This window comes from Patiria miniata, unplaced genomic scaffold (genome assembly GCF_015706575.1).
Source record: "Patiria miniata isolate m_02_andy unplaced genomic scaffold, ASM1570657v1 HiC_scaffold_7, whole genome shotgun sequence".
Classification (NCBI taxonomy): Eukaryota; Metazoa; Echinodermata; class Asteroidea; order Valvatida; family Asterinidae; genus Patiria; species Patiria miniata.
The window spans coordinates 23,209,672-23,232,468 of NW_024037074.1; the positions used below are offsets into that span (position 1 = coordinate 23,209,672).

General features: G+C 38.5%; 1 protein-coding gene across 1 annotated transcript; it reads left to right on the forward strand.

Moving 5' to 3' along the window:
• The first annotated feature begins 325 nt into the window (after nucleotides 1-325).
• LOC119744749 (sulfide:quinone oxidoreductase, mitochondrial-like) lies at nucleotides 326-21,933 on the forward strand. The gene is made up of 9 exons (XM_038220850.1): nucleotides 326-625; nucleotides 6,244-6,507; nucleotides 7,913-8,137; nucleotides 9,578-9,775; nucleotides 11,768-11,980; nucleotides 12,912-13,095; nucleotides 15,235-15,302; nucleotides 16,597-16,775; nucleotides 19,397-21,933. The coding sequence occupies exons 2-9, from the start codon at nucleotides 6,253-6,255 to the stop codon at nucleotides 19,455-19,457; spliced, it is 1,383 nt and encodes a 460-aa protein (XP_038076778.1). The 5' UTR covers nucleotides 326-625; nucleotides 6,244-6,252; the 3' UTR covers nucleotides 19,458-21,933.
• Nucleotides 21,934-22,797: the final 864 nt, after the last annotated feature.

A 22,797-nucleotide genomic window follows, 5' to 3' on the forward strand; every position in this document is an offset into this window, starting at 1 on the left:
CGAGGGAACGAAAAAGATTTCGAGGGAACAAAATAAGATTTCGGGGGAATGAAATAATATTTCAAGGACGAAATGATTTCGAGGGAACAAACTATTATTTTGAGGAATCGAAATATATTTCGAGGGAACGAAATAATTTCGAGGTAACAAATAATCTGTCGAGGGAATGAAATAATATTTCGAGGGAACGAAATAATATTTCGATATTTCGAGTGAACGAAATGAAAAAAAAAAACCATCATCATGCCTGTCCCTTTAGGGGCTCCGTATTTAGGGGCTCCTTACGTACTTGGCCCCGAAAAAAGTGCCGCCTGGCTGAGTGCATAGTGAACGGTAGTTGAACTCGGCATTTTACGCTGTGTCATTGGATTGGATGTCTGACCATCTATTTATTTTGGTGTAACATATTTGACCCATCAGTCACATTCACATCATGGTGCTGACAGACATGAAAGTTGGACCTTGATCGCAACTCAGGTTTGTAATCGATAACGAAATCCATTCAACTGCAGGTAGCGACGTCTGAACATAGGCATATGCTGCAGAACATTCAACTGCGGATAGTCTAGTCTAGTGTACGAAGATCTTTGCTCCACCAACCGCGTCTAGAATTAGCCTGCATCGTGTAAGTCCATGAAATCTCTCATGCACAAACTATTTTATAGTTTCTCTCTCTCATTGACCTCGAATAGGTTGGTGATTTAATACTTAAAATAACAATCTGATTAATAAGCTACTTAACAATTATTATTATTGACTGCTGTGACAGTGTGAATGTGATGTGGGATATGGTCATGGAGTTAAGCACTCGATGGGTGGCTAAGGCCTAATAGTACAGGCAATATAAGGTTTGACCTCAAACAAATTGCAACAGAATTTTTTTCACCACAGTGCATTTCTATAAGGTCCCTAAAATGACATACTAAAAGTCTTAAAAAATCGAGGTGGTGGAAATTTGCCTAATTTGCATAAATCCAAAATTAACGCATATGTTAGGACTTTCGCATTGATTTGGTCATATTGCTCATACTAGGTGGATTTTAGAGGTACTTCAAACAACAGTTTTAGTCCTTTTACATTGATTTACTCATTATTTAAGTCCTAGGTAAATTCCAAGATCCATATGTTTCCGAAATTTTTCAAATGCCGTATAATTTGCATAAATGCCGTATATCAATTTGCATATTTAAAGTTAAAATAATGGATGCCATGTGTGGACATCTACCAATTGAGTGTTCCCTGATAATCCAAGTCAAATTTCACACCACAGTGCATTGCTATAAGGTCCCTAAAAAAGTTGTGAAAAATCCAAGTGGTGGAAATATGCCTAATTTGCATAAATTCAAAAGGCCGCTAATTACATGATTTTCATATGATTTGGCGCGGCCATAATAGTATATAGGCCGTTATGTACTTTTGCTTTTTTTGTTTGTTTAAGAAGTAATTTTTGCCATATTTGGAAAGAGTTTACCTCCCTAAGCCGGAAATGCATTGAAGACATGTTTTCCCAGCTACTGTGTGGCGGCCATCTTGGATTTCAAAATGGCCGCCATTTCGAGCCTAATTTGTATCATAACTTCGGACTTGATTGTCACATGAAGTTTATTTTGATGGCAAACCCCATGTTTTTGATACCAAGGAACCTGAGTACATTATTGTTTATGGTGTACTCCAAATGGATGGCAGCCATCTTGGATATTTCAAATATATGACCGCCATTTTCGGCTTATTTGCATAATAAATTTGGACTCGAATGGCGTACGAAGTCAATTTCGGTGGCAAACCCCATACATTTGATACCAAGTAATCTTAATGACCCATTGCTGATGATCTATCCCAGATGGATGGCAGCCATCTTGGATTTTTTTTCAAAATAGCCGCCATCTTGGATCTTATTTATAATAACATTGCACCTGAATGTCCTATGAAGTCCATGTATTTGAATGAATTCAAGTAAATCACTGTGGACGGGGTACTTACAGTTGATGGCAGCCATCTTTGATGTCATAATTGCCGCCATTCTGAACTATTTGCATAATAAATTTGGACTTCAATGTCGTATGAAGTCACTATTGGTGGTGGCAAAGCCCATAAATTTGATACCAAGGAATCCAATTAGCACATTTAGGCATCCCAATTGGATGGCAGCCATATTGGATATTCAAAAATAGCGGCCATCTTTGATTTCATTTAAATAATAAGATGGCACCTGAATGTCGTATGAAGTCCATTTTGGTGGCAAACTGCATAAGTTCTTGATACCAAGGAACCCAAGTTAATCATTGTTGATGGGGTACTCCACTGGGAGTATACCCCATCAACAATGATTTTCGTGGGTTCATTGGTATCAAAAACATGGGGTTTGCCACCAAACTGAACTTCATATGACAATCAGGTCCGAAGTTAGATACAAATTAGGCCCGAAATGGCGGCCATTTTGAATTCCAAGATGACCGCCACATGGTAGATAGAAAAAAAATGTTACCAGCTTAGGAAGGTAAAGTCTATCCAAATAATTATGAGAAAAATTCCTTCTTTAGCAAAGAAAAATGCAGTGGCCAAAAATATGACATAATATGCTATCTAGTAATAACTCTTGTCCTAAGTTGCTTTTCGGGGTACTTTAAACAACATTTTGTCATTTGACATTGGGGTCATTCAGTGTGAAATCACCCCCCAAAACTTTTAAATTTGAAACCCCAACCTCTTCAAATTGGATCATATTTAGTTTATGAGGTAATTTCGGCTAAAAAGCCGAAATTTTAAGTTTTAGCACCATCGGACAAACAGTTTTCGCGCTACCGCCCAGGCAATTTTGGTCAAAATGGACATTGCTGCCATTTTTAAATGACCATATTTCTATAATCTGTGAGTCAAATGTGTTCATCTTAATTTCTTTTGAAAGGTTACATCATGAGAAATCCAAATTTACCATTGCTTTTTTTCATGTCGGGGTTATTTTAAGTAAAATGACATTTGACCTTTAATTTGACCTTGAATTTGACCTAGTGGATCACCCGACATTGAGACAAACTTGGATGAAAATTAAACCCCAAGATGTTCGCTACAAAATATCAAAAAATTGGGAAAGATATTTTTTGTTCGGTTTTTGGCTCATCTCAAAGTTGGAATACGCGTTGCAAAATGTGATATCCCTATGCAGTGTACTAGTGGATTTAAAGTAGGGATTTTTTTGTCCCTGAAAAGTGTTAAAATTGAGTTAATTCATCAATCACTATTTTTTTTACGGCCGTAAAGTGTTATGTAACTTCGGAGGTGGGTGCTAGGTGAATTATGCAAATCGCAATTCCTTTTTCCTTTGATGCATACCAATTCCACGTATTTTCGGATTGAGGTTTGCGATTTTTTGGTTTATTTCTTTCTCGTATATATAATATGATTTTTGTGATTTGTAACTCCTGTGTTGAATCCTCTGTTCTCTTGAGTTATTCCTTGATTTTTGGTCCGAGTAGAGCGGCACAAGGGTTCGCTCTGCGACACAGGGATATCACATTTTCCAACACTTATACCAACTTTGACAAGAGCTAGAAACCTTAACAAAAAAATATTATACCCCATAGGAAACATAGGATCTCATAAGGTACCTCGGACTGGAATGATGATGAAATCAATGTCAAAGGACAAATTGTTGTTCAAAGTACTCCAAAAAGCAATGCAGGACAAGAGTTATGGCCAAATAAAAAATCATGTAATAAGTGGCCATTTTGAATTTATGCAAATTAGGCATATTTCCACCACTTGGATTTCTTTCCTTTTTTAAGGAACCTTATAGCAATGCACCATGGTGTGAAATTAATGTATGAACATGACTGGACTTGGATTATCAGGGAAAATGTTATTGTGACATGTCCACACATGACAGCCATAATTTTAACTTTAATCTATGCAAATTAATAAATGGCATTTATGCAAATTATTATCGGCATATCGCAAATTTGGGAAACATAGGGATATTGAAACTTACCAAGGTCTAGAATAATGAGTAAATTCGCCTGATGATCGCCACGCAGTGTGCGTGTGCGTGAAACCAATGGAAGCAGAATAGACTGAACCTATATGTTATATATAGATTCATATATATATCATATTGCAGATAGTATATATATTACAGCATAATAAATGAATATAAATCATCTACAGATCTTTTCTGAAGTCAACGGGCATCTCAATAATAAATTAAGATAACTCTCTGTGCTTAGTATTAAATATATTGTTGCAGCATCACTAAATATTCCATTATAAAGTAGCAAAAAAAGTGGTACTGGGTGTAGTTAAGAAACACATTAGAAAACTACTTTCCACCACTCGGATTTCTTAAGACTTTTAATATGTTATAGAGGAGATTTTTCTGAGTAATAACCTTTTTAAATGGTTTCTGTTGCAATTTGTTTGAGGTTACCCCTTAATTTTTAACATAATGCCTGTACTATAAGCACCAGAGGCGAACTATTATGACTGTACATGAACCCCTCCGGTGTTAAACAATCACATTTATTTTTCGGGTGAATCTCAAAAATAGCGTAGAGAGAGCAACTTAAAGGGAATATACAACATTTGCAAACATCGAAAAATAAAACTACCAAGTTTTTGCGAAATACCTTAATAGGATGTTGGTAAATGACAGTCTAAAGCATCCTGTAAAATTATGGCACCTGGTATACTGTCATTTTCAAGAAAAGTGTTATTTTTGTATCAATTTCCAACGCTGATCGGCCGATCAGCGTTGGAAACAACTGGCTTTTTTTTCAAATACTGGCCCCAATTTACCATTGCACTTGTTTGCAATCGATTACAAACCTATGAACGGGTACGAGCCAGCTAGACTGGCTCCCTGACCTTACAATTCCCCAATGTATGTAAACTGCTCTGTTTCTTCTTATATGGAGTCAGGGAACCAGACTACAGGAAAATGATCGTTTTTCTTGGTTTTTATAGCATTTTCGAACCCAAAACCTCCAAAAATTCAGTGTAGCTATATTTGCTTTATATTTCCAAACCCCCAATTCCATCCATTTCTGAAAATTACAGCAAAAGCAAATGATGTATATTCCCTTTAAGTTCAAGGAACTTGGAATACCGTACCCAGCTGTAACTATTAAAAGGTACTCCTAGAACTATGTACGTGGAGCCTCATAGTTCTAGGAGTCTAGGAGTAATTAAAAGGTACAGTTCGTAATTTGTGCATTTTGTTTGTTTGATGAGATTTGAAGGTTTGCATGGTGGAAAGATACTAAGACAAGATAAGTTTGCGGTAGCACCATGTGAATAAATCTCTTTCAGAATCACACATAAGCCTACTCACAGATTTATTCACATGGTGCTACCGCAAACTTATCTTGTCTTTGTTTGTTTGAAGCACTGCTTGCTCAAAATCTGAAGAAGGGTGCTGAACAACTAACCTGAGCAAGTTTCAGCTCAGCTTCAGCTGTATATTCCTAGAAAAAACCGTATCTAGGATCTCGATTTCAAATCAAAAGTTGCGGAATCATGTTTTGAATTCGGTCTGAATTCGGGGTCTGAGACACTTTCTCACTGAGCCGATTGCAGGTACGTGATGTCGCATGTGCATCGTGCCAACGCTTCCACACACTTCGCCGAATAAAAAACGAACTACTAACGGACATTTCTAATGTTGCAACCTGACCCCACTCTTTTCTTCATATATCATCTCAATGAAGGTCATTCTTGCAAAAATGATGATAGACGTGAATCTGGGACTAAGAAATATTTTAAATTTTGTGACGAAATACTTGGAAAATGTTCATGACTCTCCATAGACTTTTTACACAATCGTAGAAGCGGGGTCCGCTCATAAGTCCGACGCCTCATAGGTCCGACGCCTCATTAGTCCGACAAAGTCGCATCCCCGAACCAAATAAAGGCCCATAGGTCCGACGCCTCATAGGTCCGACGCCTCATAGGTCCGACGCCTCATAGCTTCGACGCCTCATAGGTCCGACAAATTAAACGCTTTGTTTTTCCGTTGTCTGAATTATGAGGCGTCGGACTTATGAGACGTCGGACCTATGAGGCGGAATTAATAAATTTTATGCCTCATAAGTCCGACGCCTCATAAGTCCGAAATTTCGGACTTATGAAGCGTCGGACCTATGAGGCGTCGGACTTATGATGCAGCCCCGTGGAAGTGGCATCAAGTGTGTACATTTCACTCAATATGAATGTCGGGTTTGCATTTGACAGCTATAGAATTTCATTTTGCAGAATTAACAAATGGCCTTCCTGGAATCAGTGACCATGGCTCGTCAGCTGAAGCCATTCAAGGTGTTGCCATGGATACTATCACGTCATGTTGCTCCCTCAACTTCAAGTCGTCATGGAAGACTTGCATCTACAGCCACCAGCGCACCATCACCCAGCATGTACAAGTTTGTGGTGGTTGGCGGTGGGTCGGGTGGTCTGGCCATGGCCAGTAGTCTGTCTCGTAAACACGGCAAGGGACAAGTTGCAGTCATTGAACCAAGCGAGGTGAGGCGAGACATCCATTCCTTTCCAAGCTGGTGAAAGCTTTCCCTTTTACAAGGGAACACAAAGTATTATGGGTCGTTGACTGTCATTTTCCATACACATCTTGAATCGATCGCTTTGAGCAGTTCAGATCCATACAATTTATCGCCAGCAAAAGTGTTTCACTGTACAACCTGCCACCAAGATAGAGACTAACTAAAGTTCATCTCAAATATGCCATTTTCTAGCTTAAGATATAGGCTTGGATCATGAAAGCTTATACCTTTTATAAGGGAACACAAAGTATTATGGGGCGCAGACTGTCATTTTCCATGCAAGTCTTGAATCAATTGCTTTGGGCAGTTCAAATCCATACAATTTATCGCCAGCAAACAAAGTGTTTCACTGTACAACCTGCCACCAAGATAGAGACAAACTAAAGTTTGTCTCAAATATGCCAGTTTCTAGCTTAAGGTATAGGCTTGCATGGATCGTATGACTTCAAAGTACCATTTTTTGCTGAACCTGAAGGGCCAGCCTATATTGTCCTCTCTCTGAGTCTTTGACTGAGTCTCTGACTGAGTCTCTGACTGAGTCTCTGACTGAGTCTCTCCCCGAGTCTCTGACTGAGTCACTGACTGGGTCACTGACTGAGTCTCTGACTGAGTCTCTGACTGAGTCACTCCCCGAGCCACTGACTGAGTCACTCACTGACTGAGTCACTCCCCGAGTCACTGACTGAGTCTCTGACTGAGCCACTGACTGAGCCACTGACTGGGTCACTCCCCGAGCCACTGACTGAGCCACAGACTGAGCCACTGACTGAGCCACAGACTGAGCCACTGACTGAGCCACTGACTGAGCCACTGACTGAGTCACTGACTTAGCCCCTGACTGAGTCACTGACTGAGTCACTCCCCGAGTCACTGATGGACCCACTGACTGAGTCACTGACTGACATGGGCTTCGCCAGGATTTGTTCTAGTGAGGGGTAAAGCACATTTTCCCCCCGAATTCCCTGTTCTTTTCCAGCATATTGTCGATTTGTCATTTTTTGAGGGTGGGCGGGGACATTTGCCCCCCTTTCCCCAACCCATTAAATTAACAGCACTATGACTTTGCAACTCTTTTTCTGTAATTGTTTTTTTTTGTTGCTTTTCCAGGGGGATGGGGAAGCGCCCATTCCCACCCCCCCCTCGCGACGCCCATGCTGACAGGGTCACTGACTGAGTCACTGACTGACTCCCCGAGTCAACATTGAGTGTACAGGATGACATATAGTGAGACTTTTGGGTCAGCTAGGCAAGCTATATAGTCTCTATTCCCAATAAATCTCTGCATGCAATAAGTCGCCTTTCTGATCGATTGTGGTGAGTGTGATTCATTCCTGCTCAACAGAATTTGTTGATTTGTCCCTGTACTTCAGGAACATTTTTACCAGCCAATGTGGACACTAGTGGGCGGCGGAATCAAGAAAAAGGAGCAGTCCCGCGGCCTGACGAAGGACGTCATGCCCAAAGCCTGCGACTGGATCAAGGAAAAGGCTGTCGAGTTTGACCCTGAAAATAACAGCGTCAAGACGTCAGGGGGCAAAGTGGTGCAGTATGACTACCTAGTGGTCGCCATGGGGCTGCAGTTAAACTTTGATAAGGTAAACTGGATCTTCAATGTCCATTGCCCTGATCTGGCCAATCCAGAAATGGCCTTTAAGCCATTAGTCCCTGTAGCACCCCAAACCATACTGACATCAACAGATAAAGTGGTAGGTATGGGCTCGTGCACCATCACAAGAGAGCGCGTTTTGACCACTAAATAAGTAACTACATGTTTCTCCAGCCATTGCAGCAACGTGTACGTTGTAAGCATGGCATGGTTCGTACATTGTAAATATGTTCCCTATTACGTGCTCCTTGTGAGCATGGCGTTGCGGTGTCCAGTAGGGCCAGTCCAACTAGAACACTGTAATTGGGACGGTCCCATCTTAAGTTGGGACTGATGGTATAGTTTGGGCCTAACAGTTCACACTAGAGTGCCCCTTCAAACAATGAGGCCCCTAAGTGCCTCCCAGCAAATTGGATCCCAATTACGCCACGACAGTGAAAGGCCCGGTATTGCAGGCATCACAGGCAACTTGCTTTCCGTTTCCCTGTTTTGGAAGAGCACCCCTAACATACAGTGTACATTTAACCTGCAGTTAGAGGCACATTGATGACACCCTTGTGCGATAATCAATTTGGCATGATGTAAAAGCCATAATAAGCATGTAGTGTAGACATACATTCATGTACATGTCTAGCAAAAACTAGGCTGTCAGTTGCGCCCAGAAGTTGCTGAAATGTTATGCTTTTATAGGGCCTATACATTTTAGTGTGATGAACGGTTTGCCTAGCTTGCCTACCCGCGTTCGATAAGACTTAAAGGGAATATACATTATTTGCTTTTGCTGTAATTTTCAGAAATGGATGGAATTGGGGGGTTGGAAATATATAGCAAATATAGTTACACTGTCTTTTTGAGGTTTTGGGTTCGAAAATGCTACAAAAACAAAAAAACAAAATCATTTTCCTGTAGTCTGGTTCCCTGGCTCCACTTAGGAAGAAACAGAGCAGTTTACATATACATGTATTGGGGAATTGTAAGGTCAGGGAACCAGTCTAGCTGGCTTGTACCCGTTCATAGGTGTGTAATCGATTGCAAACAAGTGCGATGGCCAATGGGGGCCAGTATTTGAAAAAAAGCCAGTTTTTTCCAACGCTGATCGGCCGATCAGCGTTGGAAATTGATACAAAATACCACTTTTCTTGAAAATGACAGTATACCAGGTGCCATGATTTTACAGGATGCTTTACACTGTCATTCACTAACAGTCCAGCAAGGTATTTCAAAATGATTTGGTAGTTTTATTTTTTGATGTTTGCAAATGTTGTATTTTCCCTTTAAGTAAGCTGACGGCGTACTAGTGTAGAATTCAACACGTTTAGGTGAGATGGTGTGAGAAGGCCTCAAAAGATGGACAGACACCCTTGTAAAGATGTGACATTTACTCATTCGAATGTTTAATCCAAAAGAAAATCTGCCATCTTTTACACAGCTGAAAGGTCTACCAGAGGCGCTGGAGAATGATCCGATGGTTTGCTGCAACTACTCCTACAACACTGTCGACAAGACGTTCAAGGCCTTACAGAATTTCAAGAGTGGCAACGCCATATTCACTATCCCTAACACCCCGGTCAAGTGCGCTGGGGCTCCCCAGAAGATCATGTATTTGACGGAGGAATACTTCCGGCAGGTCAGAGTTATTTCAGTGTGTGTGAATTTATTTGTTTGTTGTTGCAAAAAGTTTCCAAGGTATGAGCAAGTTTGTTTGAGGACAAGTTGATTAGGGAACTTGTAGTTGCACCTTCGTAAAGTGTATATCTTGCTGGTATTTGTCTGGAGTGTTGTTTAGTAGCTTTTTAAAAATATGTGTGGATATTGTTGTGTATGGACTTGATCTAAGACTAGTTGTGACGGCAGTTGCGCCTTGTAAATTGTTGCCGCATGGTGGCGCTGTTCTACGCGCCGTACTCTTCTCGCCCGATCACATTTTGTAAATCACTAGTGAATTTGACTCCAAAACAATTGAGTTTCTTCCCCCCAAAACCTGACCTAGGGACAGAGGTAACTTGATTACTATATATTTTATAATTCATAGAATTATTGTGAAGTAATTTTGAGTCATTGAATAATGTTATTTGTAATGTTTTTTAGGATCAATAATCGCTCGATAAATCAGTTTATATGAATGTGTTTGTGTAGCGATTTATCAACGACACATGTACACTGCACTTCATGTAGTAATTTATGTTTTATGCCCCTCGTGAATAATGGATTTAGATCTGGGTATAACTCTGGGTTTTTATAGTATGATAAATCCTCTTCTTGTTTATTATAAACCTGGGATTTATTTGGGGTTATATTATAACATGTTTTTGGGAGCAACATGTCCAATTATCCCACATGTTAATTACATGTATTCCACATGTCCACTTTACATGTACATGTAGATGCACTTGATGTATGTGCTTATTATATCCCTTTATGTTTATTATTTTGCAGTTTTTACGTGAATGATCTGAATCAAGAGAGAAGTGAATCAACTGAAATCAATCGAATAAATCAAACTTGGAACCTTTAAGCTTTAATTGACCACAAGAGAACTTTAATTTCCGATAACCGCCACACTAGTAGACTAATCTAATATTAATGTACTTGTCAATGCGCATGCGTGCGCGCGCGTCTGTATGGAAAGTTCCTGTGCTCTCCTTCTCTTGTTCAAGTGATAGTTTTGAGTGACAACATGTTTGGCCACTTTCGGCCCTTTCTGAAAGTTATCAAACATGTTGTCACGCAAAACTATCACTTGAACAAGAGAGGAAAAGTACTGGAACTTTCCATACGGACGCGCGCAGGCATGCGCATTGACTACATTAATAGTCCACTAGTCTTAGTTCAAGTCCATACACAACACTTATGAAGCAGGAAGTGTGCTTGTCAAACTTAAAATGCAGGAATGTAAATAAACATACAGTGTGTGTCAATAAAAACGCAGGATTAGAAACAAAAATATTAAGAATATAAACCACCCCTATTCATCATAATGTTAACCCTCTTTTCAAAGTACCTTTCCTTCTCTTCACTATGCTTTTTATCCCATCTCATTTGGACAATCCTGTCCAGAGATAGAGTACATTGAAGAAGGGTTATAAATTCCAAGCTGGTCTGATTTGTGAAATCACACATACCTAATGAAAGGTTTGAATTCAGTACAGGTGAAAGTATTTGTGGATTACAAAGAAGGACATGTGTGGCAGGATTAGGCTTACATAATCCTTTAGTCCACAATCAATGTTTTTAGTCAATAATTCATGATGCTTTGAAACAATGATAGTCCAGTTATTAAATTTAAGTGATACTTATCATCAGTTGTTTCAAAGAAAGTTTTGTTCTGGTTTAATTGTCTTCAATGCATACCTGCATTGTACATAACTGGTCGTTGTGTTAAGGTCATTGAATCAGACCAACCCGCTTCAGAAGGGCTTCACAAAACTTGTCATAACTTTTGAACCAAAAGTCCAAATTCCACCAAACAAAAATCTTGTCAAAGATGACATTATGGACAATCAAATCCTTATCAAATAAGGCACACCAGTAGCATAATTTTCTCAGAAAAAAAATCGCTTTGAATCCTGCGTTTTTATTGACACACGCTGTACTTTCTGTAATTCAACTTTTCATGCAGAACAACAAGCGTGACAAGGCCACCGTCATGTACTGCTCGCCTCTGCCGTCGATATTCAGTGCTCCCAAGTACGCAGCTGTCATGATGGAAATCTGCAAGAAGCGAGGCATCCAGGTCAACCTTCGACATAATCTGGTGGAGATCAAACCGCAGAGCAAAGAAGCTGTGTTTGCTAAGTTGGACACCGAACCGAACGAGACGATTACCTTGCCTGTGAGTACTTTATTCTGCTGTGTTTCATTTAAAGGGAAATTACAACATTTGCAAACATCAAAAAATAAAACTACCAAATCATTTTGAAATACCTTGCTGGACTGTTAGTGAATGACAGTGTAAAGCATCCTGTAAAATCATGGCACCTGGTATACTGTCATTTTCAAGAAAAGTGGTATTTTTGTATCAATTTCCAACGCTGGTCGGCCGACCAGCGTTGGAAAAAACTGACTTTTTTTCATTTACTGGCCCCAATTGACCATCGCACTTGTTTGCAATCGATTACACACCTATGAACATTTACAAGCCAGCTAGACTGGTTCCCTGACCTTACAATTCCCCAATGTATGTAAACTGCTCTGTTTCTTCTTATATGGAGTCAGGGAACCAGACTACAGGAAAATGATTGTTTTTCTTGGTTTTTATAGCATTTTCGAACCCAAAACCTCAGAAAAGTCAGTGTAACTGTATTTGCTATATATTTCCAACCCCCCAATTCCATCCATTTCTGAAAATTACAGCAAAAGCAAATGATGTATATTCCCTTTAAGCATTATGATTCTAAGCTTTGGAGCAGAGTTGTAGGTGAAGTCTGTTACAGGTCCATTGCAAGTCAATTACATTTTATTTCACAAGTAGCAGGATGCAAACGGCTAATTTGTTACCATTCATTTAAAAAGCCAAGGTACATTTTACAGGTAATTGTGTAATATACAACTACCAAATTGTTGTGAAATACCTTACTTGACTGTAAAAGAATAATACTCTCAAGCATCCTGTGAAATTGCTGTTAATTTTCAAGAAAAATGAAATTTGTATCAATTTGCCACCAATTGTTGGCCCAAAAACTCTGACTTTTTTTCAAATTCATGTACATTGTACTGCCCCCAATTTACCTAAATTCTTATTTCTTATGTTTCTGCCACAAAAGTATGAAATGCTGCATGTGCCTCCTCCCATGGGCCCACCTGATATCCTGAAGGCCAGCCCCCTCGCTGGACCAGCAGGGTTTCTTAGTGTCAACAAGGAAACAGGACAACACACCAAGTACCCTAACGTGTTTGGTATCGGTGACTGCACTGACTTCCCCACCTCAAAGACCGCAGCTGCAGCAGGTAAGACCAACCTGAATCCACTGTCAATTCCGTTCAAAATGGTCACTTTTTTGCAGTCCGTTTTTTTTTTCATAATTTTTTCGTAACTCTGGTAAAAAAAATTCATATTTCACAAGTCCCTCATTCAAACATTGGTAAATAACATGTGCAAGCCCCTTTAAAGGGAATGTACATTATTGGCTTTTGCTGTAATTTTCAGAAATGAACTATTTGGGGGGTTAGTATAAAAGATCAAATATTGTTACACTGACATGTTTGAAGTTTTGTGTTCGAAAATGCTGGAAAACCAAGAAAAACAAAAATGTTCAAGTAGTCTGGTCCCTGACTCCACTAAAGATGAAATGGATCAAAGATGCCAGAAAATTGTAAGGTAGGGGAACCAGTCTAGCTGGCCTGCACCCGTTCATGAACATGCAACCAATAGCAACAAAATTTGGACTGAAAACAAAATCCGGTAAATTTGGATCAGTATAGTTGAAAAACAGTAAGGTTTTTCCAACGGTTTTCCAAAAAATACAAAAGTACCATTTTTCTTGAAAATGACAACACCAGGTGCCCTAATTTTACAGGATGCTTAAGACTGTCATTTACCAACATCCTAGTAAGGTTTTTCGTAACAACTTGGTAGTTTTATTGTTCGATGTTTGCAAATGTTGTATTTTCCCTTTAAATCGATTGAACCATTGGCCCAGAATTCTCTAATTAAGCACCAGCCCCAGTAACAAGAACCATCTGCTATATCATTATATTGTTATATTGATAATAGTTGGTAAGACTGTTAAAAGAAGGCTTATGTGGTATAGGATTTTGAGAGTCCACTATATATTGTCACGAAAAGACAGCTGTGTTTGATATTAGTCATGTATGTAGGTACGTTCTAGGCAGACTGTTATGTCATCAAACTAAAAAGCAGACACAGCGTGGTATACATACAGGTAGTAAACGGCGAAACTAAGGCCGTGATGGGTACCCGGGTACCCGTTTATACATAGCCTGATTACTGATTACGGGTTCCCGATTCCATTTTATCATTTTTATTACCCGAAACTGCCTTTGTAAATTTCAACACATTTCAGAAAGGCAAGCTCCCTTGTCGATGGATTACTTGCCAATAAATTTTCAGAAAAAAAATCTGAGTAAAACATCTTTTGAGTCCATTTACGGACAATTTCCCGATGTCTAGATTGCGGATGAATCAACAAAAAAAACAGTCATGGCGCACGTACCAATTGATACTCAGCAGGCAAATTCCCCCGAATTACTCGAAATACACTATAAACGCTATAAATCACATGCAGATGTTGTAGTATTGCCTTAATTAAGGTTCAAATTACATTATAAACAATCTTTAGCCACATAAAGATGTTACAAAATAGCGTAAATTTCAGGCAAAATGCAGTTTTGTCACAATGAAAACTAGCTGGAACCTCAGCACCAACCTGTCCCATTATGCAAGGGTTTGTTTTAAGAGTTTGAAGCTTTTTTTTTAAACAAATGTACCCTTTTTTCAACTTTACTATGTTTTTCTGTCAAATAACCATTTTTGCAGAATTCTGCCAGAAATCTGCTAAAAAATCAATTCTGTCAAATTTTCTGTCAGACTCGTTTTTTAACCAAACAAATCTGTCAAAGTTAGCCGAAAATCGGCTAAATTGGTCACCCTGGTTTAAAGTAAAATGTACATGTACAAGAATGCAATTCGGTTGTCACTATTAGACGAATCTTGGCATGTGATCTTTGTACACTCATGAGGCCCCTTTAATGTGGAAACCATTGTGTGTGCTATTGTGCAAAGCAACTGCCGTGTGACGGATTATCTGAACTAAAGCTACCACAACACTTTTGCCATTGAAGAGGGCCTTCATGATAGAATTGATAGCGTGCCCAGATTGGTCTATACAATGACATATGGATTTCTGAGCACACAGACTAATAGTATTCATGGGGGTTGTTTTAGGAGTCTTTTTTCCTCCATTGATTTCCCGACTGGATATCGTATTACTTGGTCATGGTAATGACCAAAACTGAAGCAATATTCTCAAAGTTGAACAGGATTTGCAGAAAAAAAGTAGAGTTATGCCTTTCAGGAGTTTCATTTATACCTTGTATTTTGATAACTTTTATTTTTACATTCGACAGCTGCTCAAAGTGGTGTTTTGAAGAAAACAATAAATGCTGTTGTCAATGGCTTAACCCCAGTCGCAAAGGTGAGATGTAGCATTTGTTGAACAAAGTAAAGAGCAGAGAAATGCACAGCTGCTTAAGTCGAGGTGTGGATTCCGTGCACAAAGTACCCCCTCGGTAGTTTACAAAGGGAGAGTTTGGAGGACCATTGGGAGGGGCATTTGAACACATTGCCGACAGGCCCGATTCTCGCGCTGTACATTCTGAGAAAAATTAATTGAGGGTACTTTACGCCATATGCCTGCAAACCAGTACGCACAGGCGATGTTTCCCTCCCCACTGTTGCTCCTAAAAGTGGTCAGAATGGGCCGTCTACGTGTACTGTTCATGCACTGAGTTCATTAGCCAATCTGAAGTTTTCCTTATTGACTTATTGAGCACAGGAGATGGCACTGCATGTATATGTATCCCTCAAAAAGGCACCAACGGTTTGCACTACTACGTAATTTTCATCTGAAAAGGCACATACGCAAAGTTTCTTTGCTTGAGTTCCAGGCAGAGGGCGGCCACGGCATGCACGAGTTTGAACACCCCCCCCCCCCCTTTGTTTTGTCACATTATGAGAGTACCAGACATGTAGCAAGGTCATTTTGATTGTAGGGGTAGACATAAAAAAGGGGAAATTGGTAAAACAAAAAAAGGGGCAAACTTTAAGAGATTTACATAGCAACAACATCTTGTGGAGCTGACACTTTTGTTAGTCATGTAATACGAATCACGATCGTCCGACACTGGTGAAGTTCCCATTACGTAACAAAAAATAAAAATAATAAAGGGCAAAAATATTTGGGGGAGGATGGTTAAGAGGCTAAAATTTATTATTATTTGATACTCTCCTTCATCAATCCATCTTTTTATTAAACTTAAATATGTGCTGTACATGTAAGTGCTAGTTTCCAGTTTTACTCTGAAGAATACTGGTTTATTTAAATCACTTGTTTAAATTGCTTTTATATTGTTCTAGCGTTATTCACCTTTGAATAAAACATTGAATTAAAAATTTTGCACGCATTTAGTTTTGGAATAACTACTTCGCAAACTTTGATTCACAAGACAAAACTGGTTCCTGTCATCTACAAGAGTCGATAATGTAAGGATCGGCAACCAGTCTACTTGCAAGGTGAATCTGATTGTTTGCAAACGCAATCCAAAGTAAAGGCTTAAGGTTGAAAAAAAATATGGAAAAAAGGAAGAAAAAAAAAGTTGAATAGCATGGACTGTACTTTTTGTGTTCAAAATGAAACTTATTAAATCCTTCGAATCAACCATTGGTCAATTTTTCATCACGGTATTTTCAATACTTTTTTGGACTCGCAGTACGATGGCTACACATCGTGTCCTCTGATCACCGGACGTAGAAGCTGTGTCCTGGCCGAGTTTGACTACAACCTGGAGCCACTGGAGACCTTCCCCTTTGATCAAAGCAAAGAGAGGCGAAGCATGTACCACATGAAGGCCGACTTCATGCCAACCATGTACTGGCATGCTTTTGTGAAGTGAGTGTAACATTGACTGGTGGGGTGTGGTGTTTTTAAAGGGAATATACATCATTTGCTTTTGCTGTAATTTTCAGAAAAAGATGGAATTGGGGGGTTGGAAATATATAGCAAATATAGTTACACTGACTTTTTTGAGGTTTGGGTTCGAAAATGCTATAAAAACCAAGAAAAACGATCATTTTCCTGTAGTCTGGTTCCCCGACTCCATACAAGAAGAAACAGAGCAGTTTACATACATTGGGGAATTGTAAGGTCAGGGAACCAGTCTAGCTGGCTCGTACCCGTTCATAGGTTTGTAATCGATTGCAAACAAGTGCGATGGTCAATTGGGGCCAGTATTTGAACAAAAAGCCAGTTGTTTCCAACGCTGATCGGCTGATCAGGGTTGGAAATTGATACAAATAAACCACTTTTCTTGAAAATGACAGTATACCAGGTGCCATGATTTTACAGGATGCTTTACACTGTCATTCACTAACAGTCCAGCAAGGTATTTCAAAACGATTTGGTAGTTTTATTTTTTGATGTTTGCAAATGTTGTATTTTCCCTTTAACACCCAAGGGGCGCAAAGCACCCAGAGTGAAGCAGAGGGTGCTTTTGCGCCCCCAGGGGGTTATGAGCTCCGTGCGCCGACAAAGAGGGCGCCCTTTTACCTAGCAACGCCATCCCATGGGCGGGACATTGCGCTGGTTGACACGCAGCGTTCCTTGTGTGTGACCACATACACCAGGGGATTTGTACTATGTACAGGCAGTGGCCGTGCTGCGCGGCAAATGAATTGCAGTCAGGCAAGATGGCGTCGGTCGGTCACCCCCAACTGCACTTCCTTTGCCGGTGAGGGGGTACTTGTGAACGAAGCGGATAAATGCCATACATGTACATGACACTAGTCAAGCCAGTTTTCCGGCTGGGGGAAGAAAAAAAAGGCCACATGTCGTTCTTCAGCCACTACTGTTTGTTCGTCACTCATGAGCAAATAAGAAAATGGGTTACGTGCTTCATTTACGTGTCAGCGTGTTAGACTTGTACCGAGTGGCCTTGATCGCGTACACGTGCTATGCGCATAGCTGCCAACTAGTACGATTTTTTCGTAATTATTACGAATTGTTTGTTAAATTACGAAAATACGATTTGCCACTAAAACATTACGAATTTCCGATTTTCTACCTAACAAAAAAAAAATGTAAAGTATCGTTTTTGACCGAAAACTTCTGGCGAAATGTCGCGATAATGGATGGACTGGTGACAAGTCTAATAAGAATGCAGTCAAGCACCTGATAGACATCAATGCAATGTGCGCAGTGGAGTACTGGAGGACCAGACTAAAAGTATTTTTCAATGGTGTGTCATTTGTGTGCATCTCGTGGATGTGTGGTTGTGTGTACTGTATGTGAGTACTTTTCAGTGACGATCGTGAGCACATTTAGTCGCTTATTGCCGGGATGAGACCCATCAGTGCGAGATTTTAATCATGGAATTTAATAAGAGTATGGTTGGAATAATTGGTAATAGAGTTTGAGTTTGTCACAACGGACAGAAAAGATAAATCAGCATGCGTTTGCAAGGTATGTTGGCAGGATATTTCTATTGCATACGGTGGCCATAGATCATTGTGTGTAAAAACATGATACGAACTCGAAACTCAACATCGATAGCATGCATCTCAAAAAAATATGCGCACATGTTATTGATGTTATTATTTATTTGACTTCAACAAACAAATACAGACATTAAAACAAAATTAATTTAAAAAAAAAAAAAAAATTAAATTTTTTTTTTTTAAATTATCTTTTGGCCTACAGTACATTATTATTCACAACAAGAAGGGTATGCACATGTATGTTAACATGTAAACCATGTACTTGTACTCGATGTTGGTAAAGCTTTTGATAAAACGAGAAGTTGAAAATGACCGCGCGGGTTGATTACTAATTGGGATTTTGAAATGTTGGCAGCTATGTATGCGCATGTTCCAGAACACCATGGAAACAGGAGCTCAAATTTATGAATGAGTATTTGTGTTATCCAACCAGATCTGCGATTTTGTGTGACGACAATATGAATATGTAATCTGTGCTATACGCAAAACCAGCGGCAAATATCGTCTACTTACATTTACGAAGAGATCCTTATGTTCATGTCCACATATATATTTGCCACAAATGGCTGAGCTAGAGAGCCTATGAACATGCATGCTTTCTTGAAAAAAGCTACCTGTAGTGTCATGCGTGGGCCAAATGCCGCATGGCGTGGACTGGCAAGCAAATTTGTCTTGGGAGCTGCGCATTGCTTTGTGGATGAAGAATGAAATGGGTCCGTTATGTGAATGGTGAAATATTGTACTTTAAAATAGCCAACTTGTTCTGCATGATACATTTGCGCAAAAGTTTAGTGTCTTACGTTAATTTTCTAAAATTGTTAGCAATTAAAGTCTGAAAACATGGGGAATTCTGAAGTTTGGCATTACATTTGGATTATATGGTTGTAAAATCACGATCACCATGCTAGCGCGTTACATGAATGTATGTATTGTGTCGACATAAGTTACACCCTGTGTGGTGTATGCAATCTATTTTGACAACACCAACTCTCAATTCTACTTTTCCTTGTTCTGTAGGGGATTGTGGACTGGCCCTGCCCTGTACAGGAAGATTATGCATCTTGGTTTCTCAAGGTAAATCCTGGACTGATGTCTGGAGGCATATCAACTTCTGTTGCTACATGTATATCCCACTGAATTGTATTTTAAAAAACAGAGAAGAAAAATTTACTTAATTTCATTTTTCACAAATGTGGATTTTGTTTTTTATATGTATACACAGAAAAGTTATCCATTTACCATGTTCTTCGTAGTATGTTTTGTTTGCTTTTGGGGTTTTGTTTATGATATTTTTCTGTTCTGTTTTTTTTTGGACAATTTCAAATACATTTTTCAAGTAGAATTTTTAGCAAAACGAAGTTTGGTAGAGCATTTTTACTACTGAAGGCAATAAATCTTAATACCATTTGATATTTAATTCTGTCACATGTACCAAAGATGTCAACTCCCTTTATCACACGTTAAATGGAAGTACTTGAGTATACTGTATAATATTGGCCTTCATAATTAAAACAAAAAAAACCAGGTATACTGTATAATATTGGCCTTATACAATACTGTATAATATTGGCCTTCATAATTAAAACATGCATAAATTATTCAGGGAGGCTTGAATGGTTAGGTCATTAAAGCTGGTACATGTGTACCCATGTGCTGCTAGAATATTCCATTATTTTCTCCCTGCATTTAGTAATGAGCAACTATATGCACATTATTGCTCATCATAAGATTTTGTTTTCATTGTGTGCTGCACAGGAAGATATTTTTCTGTAGGAATTCTGAGTTGGAGGCTTCTAACACAAAATATGAAACTTAATAAATCTGTGCCTAATAGTTGTGTGTGATGTCACAAATTTGGCAGCCCATATACACGCCATAGCTTATATAATGTTAGAAAATAATTTGATTTTAAAGGGGTGCTAATCCCACAAAAATACGAGCATACATATTTAGATGAAGGTTTGTGTGTACTTATGCTCAATATACAGTCCATTTCATTAATGTGTGCAAAAATACAGCGCTTTCCTCCAAAGCTAGGTCTCAAAGCGCTTCACGGTTATTACCCCTGTTCATCAGGCCACTAGACCACTTTTCTGCAGCAGAGATCAGCACAATCTGGGCTTTACCCTCACACCCATTTATACTCCTGGGTGGAGAGAGGCAATTGTAGTAAAGTGTCTTGCCCTAGGACACAAGCACCATGTTCCCCATCGGGCTTCGAACCCATGCACCATGGCACGTGGGTTGAACACCTTAACCACTAAACCACAGTGCTCCACATTACTTCAGAAGTTTAGATGCCGCACTTACATCATGTACAAATTGTATCAAACTTACATTCCTTTACCTAAACAATTTACAAAAAATTGGAACAGTTTTTAAGAACAAAAGATGAGAAATATGACACAAGTATTTCCTTTATGATTGTAGTCATTAAAGTCTGTTCGACAGACTGACAGAATATGAAAGAGGTTTTTAAGACACACCCTTTTTGAGGTGAAAGATAATTCTGCTTTTGTAAATTTATTTTTCTTGTTTTTTTCTGGAAGGGTTTTTTGAGCCAAAAGTATTTTTGTAATTTCTGAAGTTCTTCTTATTTTGTAAGGGTACATATTGACTGTGAAATGAATGGCTAGTGCAAACATGGCAAAATGTTCAGCTTTTTAGACATTGGCGTGCACATGTACTTACCATATCTCCTTTGTTTCATTTCTTTGCAAGCTCCAAAAATATCTGTGCCTTATATACTTTACTGTAAGCATTTTACTGGAGCTGTTCGATGCATACTTTGTCTTAAGCAATTGGTCATAAATATAGAGTCTTACTGCATTGTTTATCTTGAAATGCATGAGTCATTCTGCATATATGTGTTCTTTAGTTGAGGAAATGAAGTTTTTGTTTTTTGTTCATCAATCTGCTATGCTGCAATTAGAATTGAATGCTTTTCATATACCTTTGTTATCAAATTAAAAAAATCTATATCCTAGTACTACTTTTGCATGGTTGTAATAATAGTGGGCTGACATTTTTACGAAGAAAACTAGTAAATTATGCACAAATTATGCCAACAATTTTGCACAAATTATGCCCATTTCTGTGATTTGAAAAAACTCTGAAATTCTGTAATTGCAAAGGGAATATATGAAGATTAATGCTATTGTAGTCTGTGTTTGTAATTTTCTATATAAAAAATCAGTGTTTTTGTATGTCAACTTGTAGCTTTGAAATTAGATCTCATTCATTTGATGAATGAAGATAATGAAATTTTTGAAATTATACATTATTGTTCTCAGATATTCCTGACTTTTTCTAAAAATTTATATAGACAGTTAGTTATTCCTGCTAGATTATCTGACTTGCATATCTAGGAGTGATACATAGAACGGCAAATATTTGAAAATTAGCTCTTTTTGTTTTTTGTATTAGAATCTTAAAGCGAACCATATTTTTGAAGAAACTGATGAATTTATTTTTATTACCTGTAAGTATTGAAATGTTAATGCCTTTTGATGACAAAAAGAATAAACCAAACCAAATGTGCTGATGAGTAATCATTTCAATTGCAAACACAGGTCTATCAATTTGTGTCCTGGTGACTTTTTCCTGCCACCCCCCCCCCCCAAAAAAAACAAACCACACATGGAAATACTGTCATATAATAGATAAATTTATTCGTATAATACTTCAGTATTTTTTTTACAGTTGGTTAATATTCCACAACAGTTACAATGTACGTACATGTATTGGACACTTTACATTTCGTCAACTGCGCTTTTTAGTAAATGTAATAATTCTTCACGTAGAAGTACTTTGTGTAAAATTTTCTCCAACTAGGCCAAGACAAAAATACCTGCCTTTCCTATAACCCCAAGCCCAACCAAAATCATTTTACAAATAAAATAAAAACTTGAAAATGGTAGCGCTCCCCACCCTAGTTTTTGCAAACATCGTTCTGTTCTTCTTCTTTTTTAAATATTTATTTAAATTTTAATAAGTTGGTCGAAAGTGTGGTCTTGCCACATCCTGCAGCGATGCCTAGATTTATAAACGATGCAGAAAACCAAAACATCTTTTTCAATGTAATAGGAGACATGAATTTTTTTCTTGGCCCTGTGGGAAATTGTTTCATTTGATATAAAACACAAAAAAGCTAGTGTTGATTCCAAAAAACGATATTGACATAATTATGCATCATGATAATTGACATTTTGTAGGGTTACCGCTAAAATGAAGAGCATATTAAGCCAATGAATCCATTGCTTTCATTTGTACCAATTAAAATCACAAATTGAAAAGAAAATACAATATGTCATTGTTTGTGCAGCGCTGCAACTTATTATTTCTCAAGCAGCAATGAATATAATTTAACGTGTTTAAATTGACAAGCATGAAAATAATCCTTACATTCACAAGCAAAC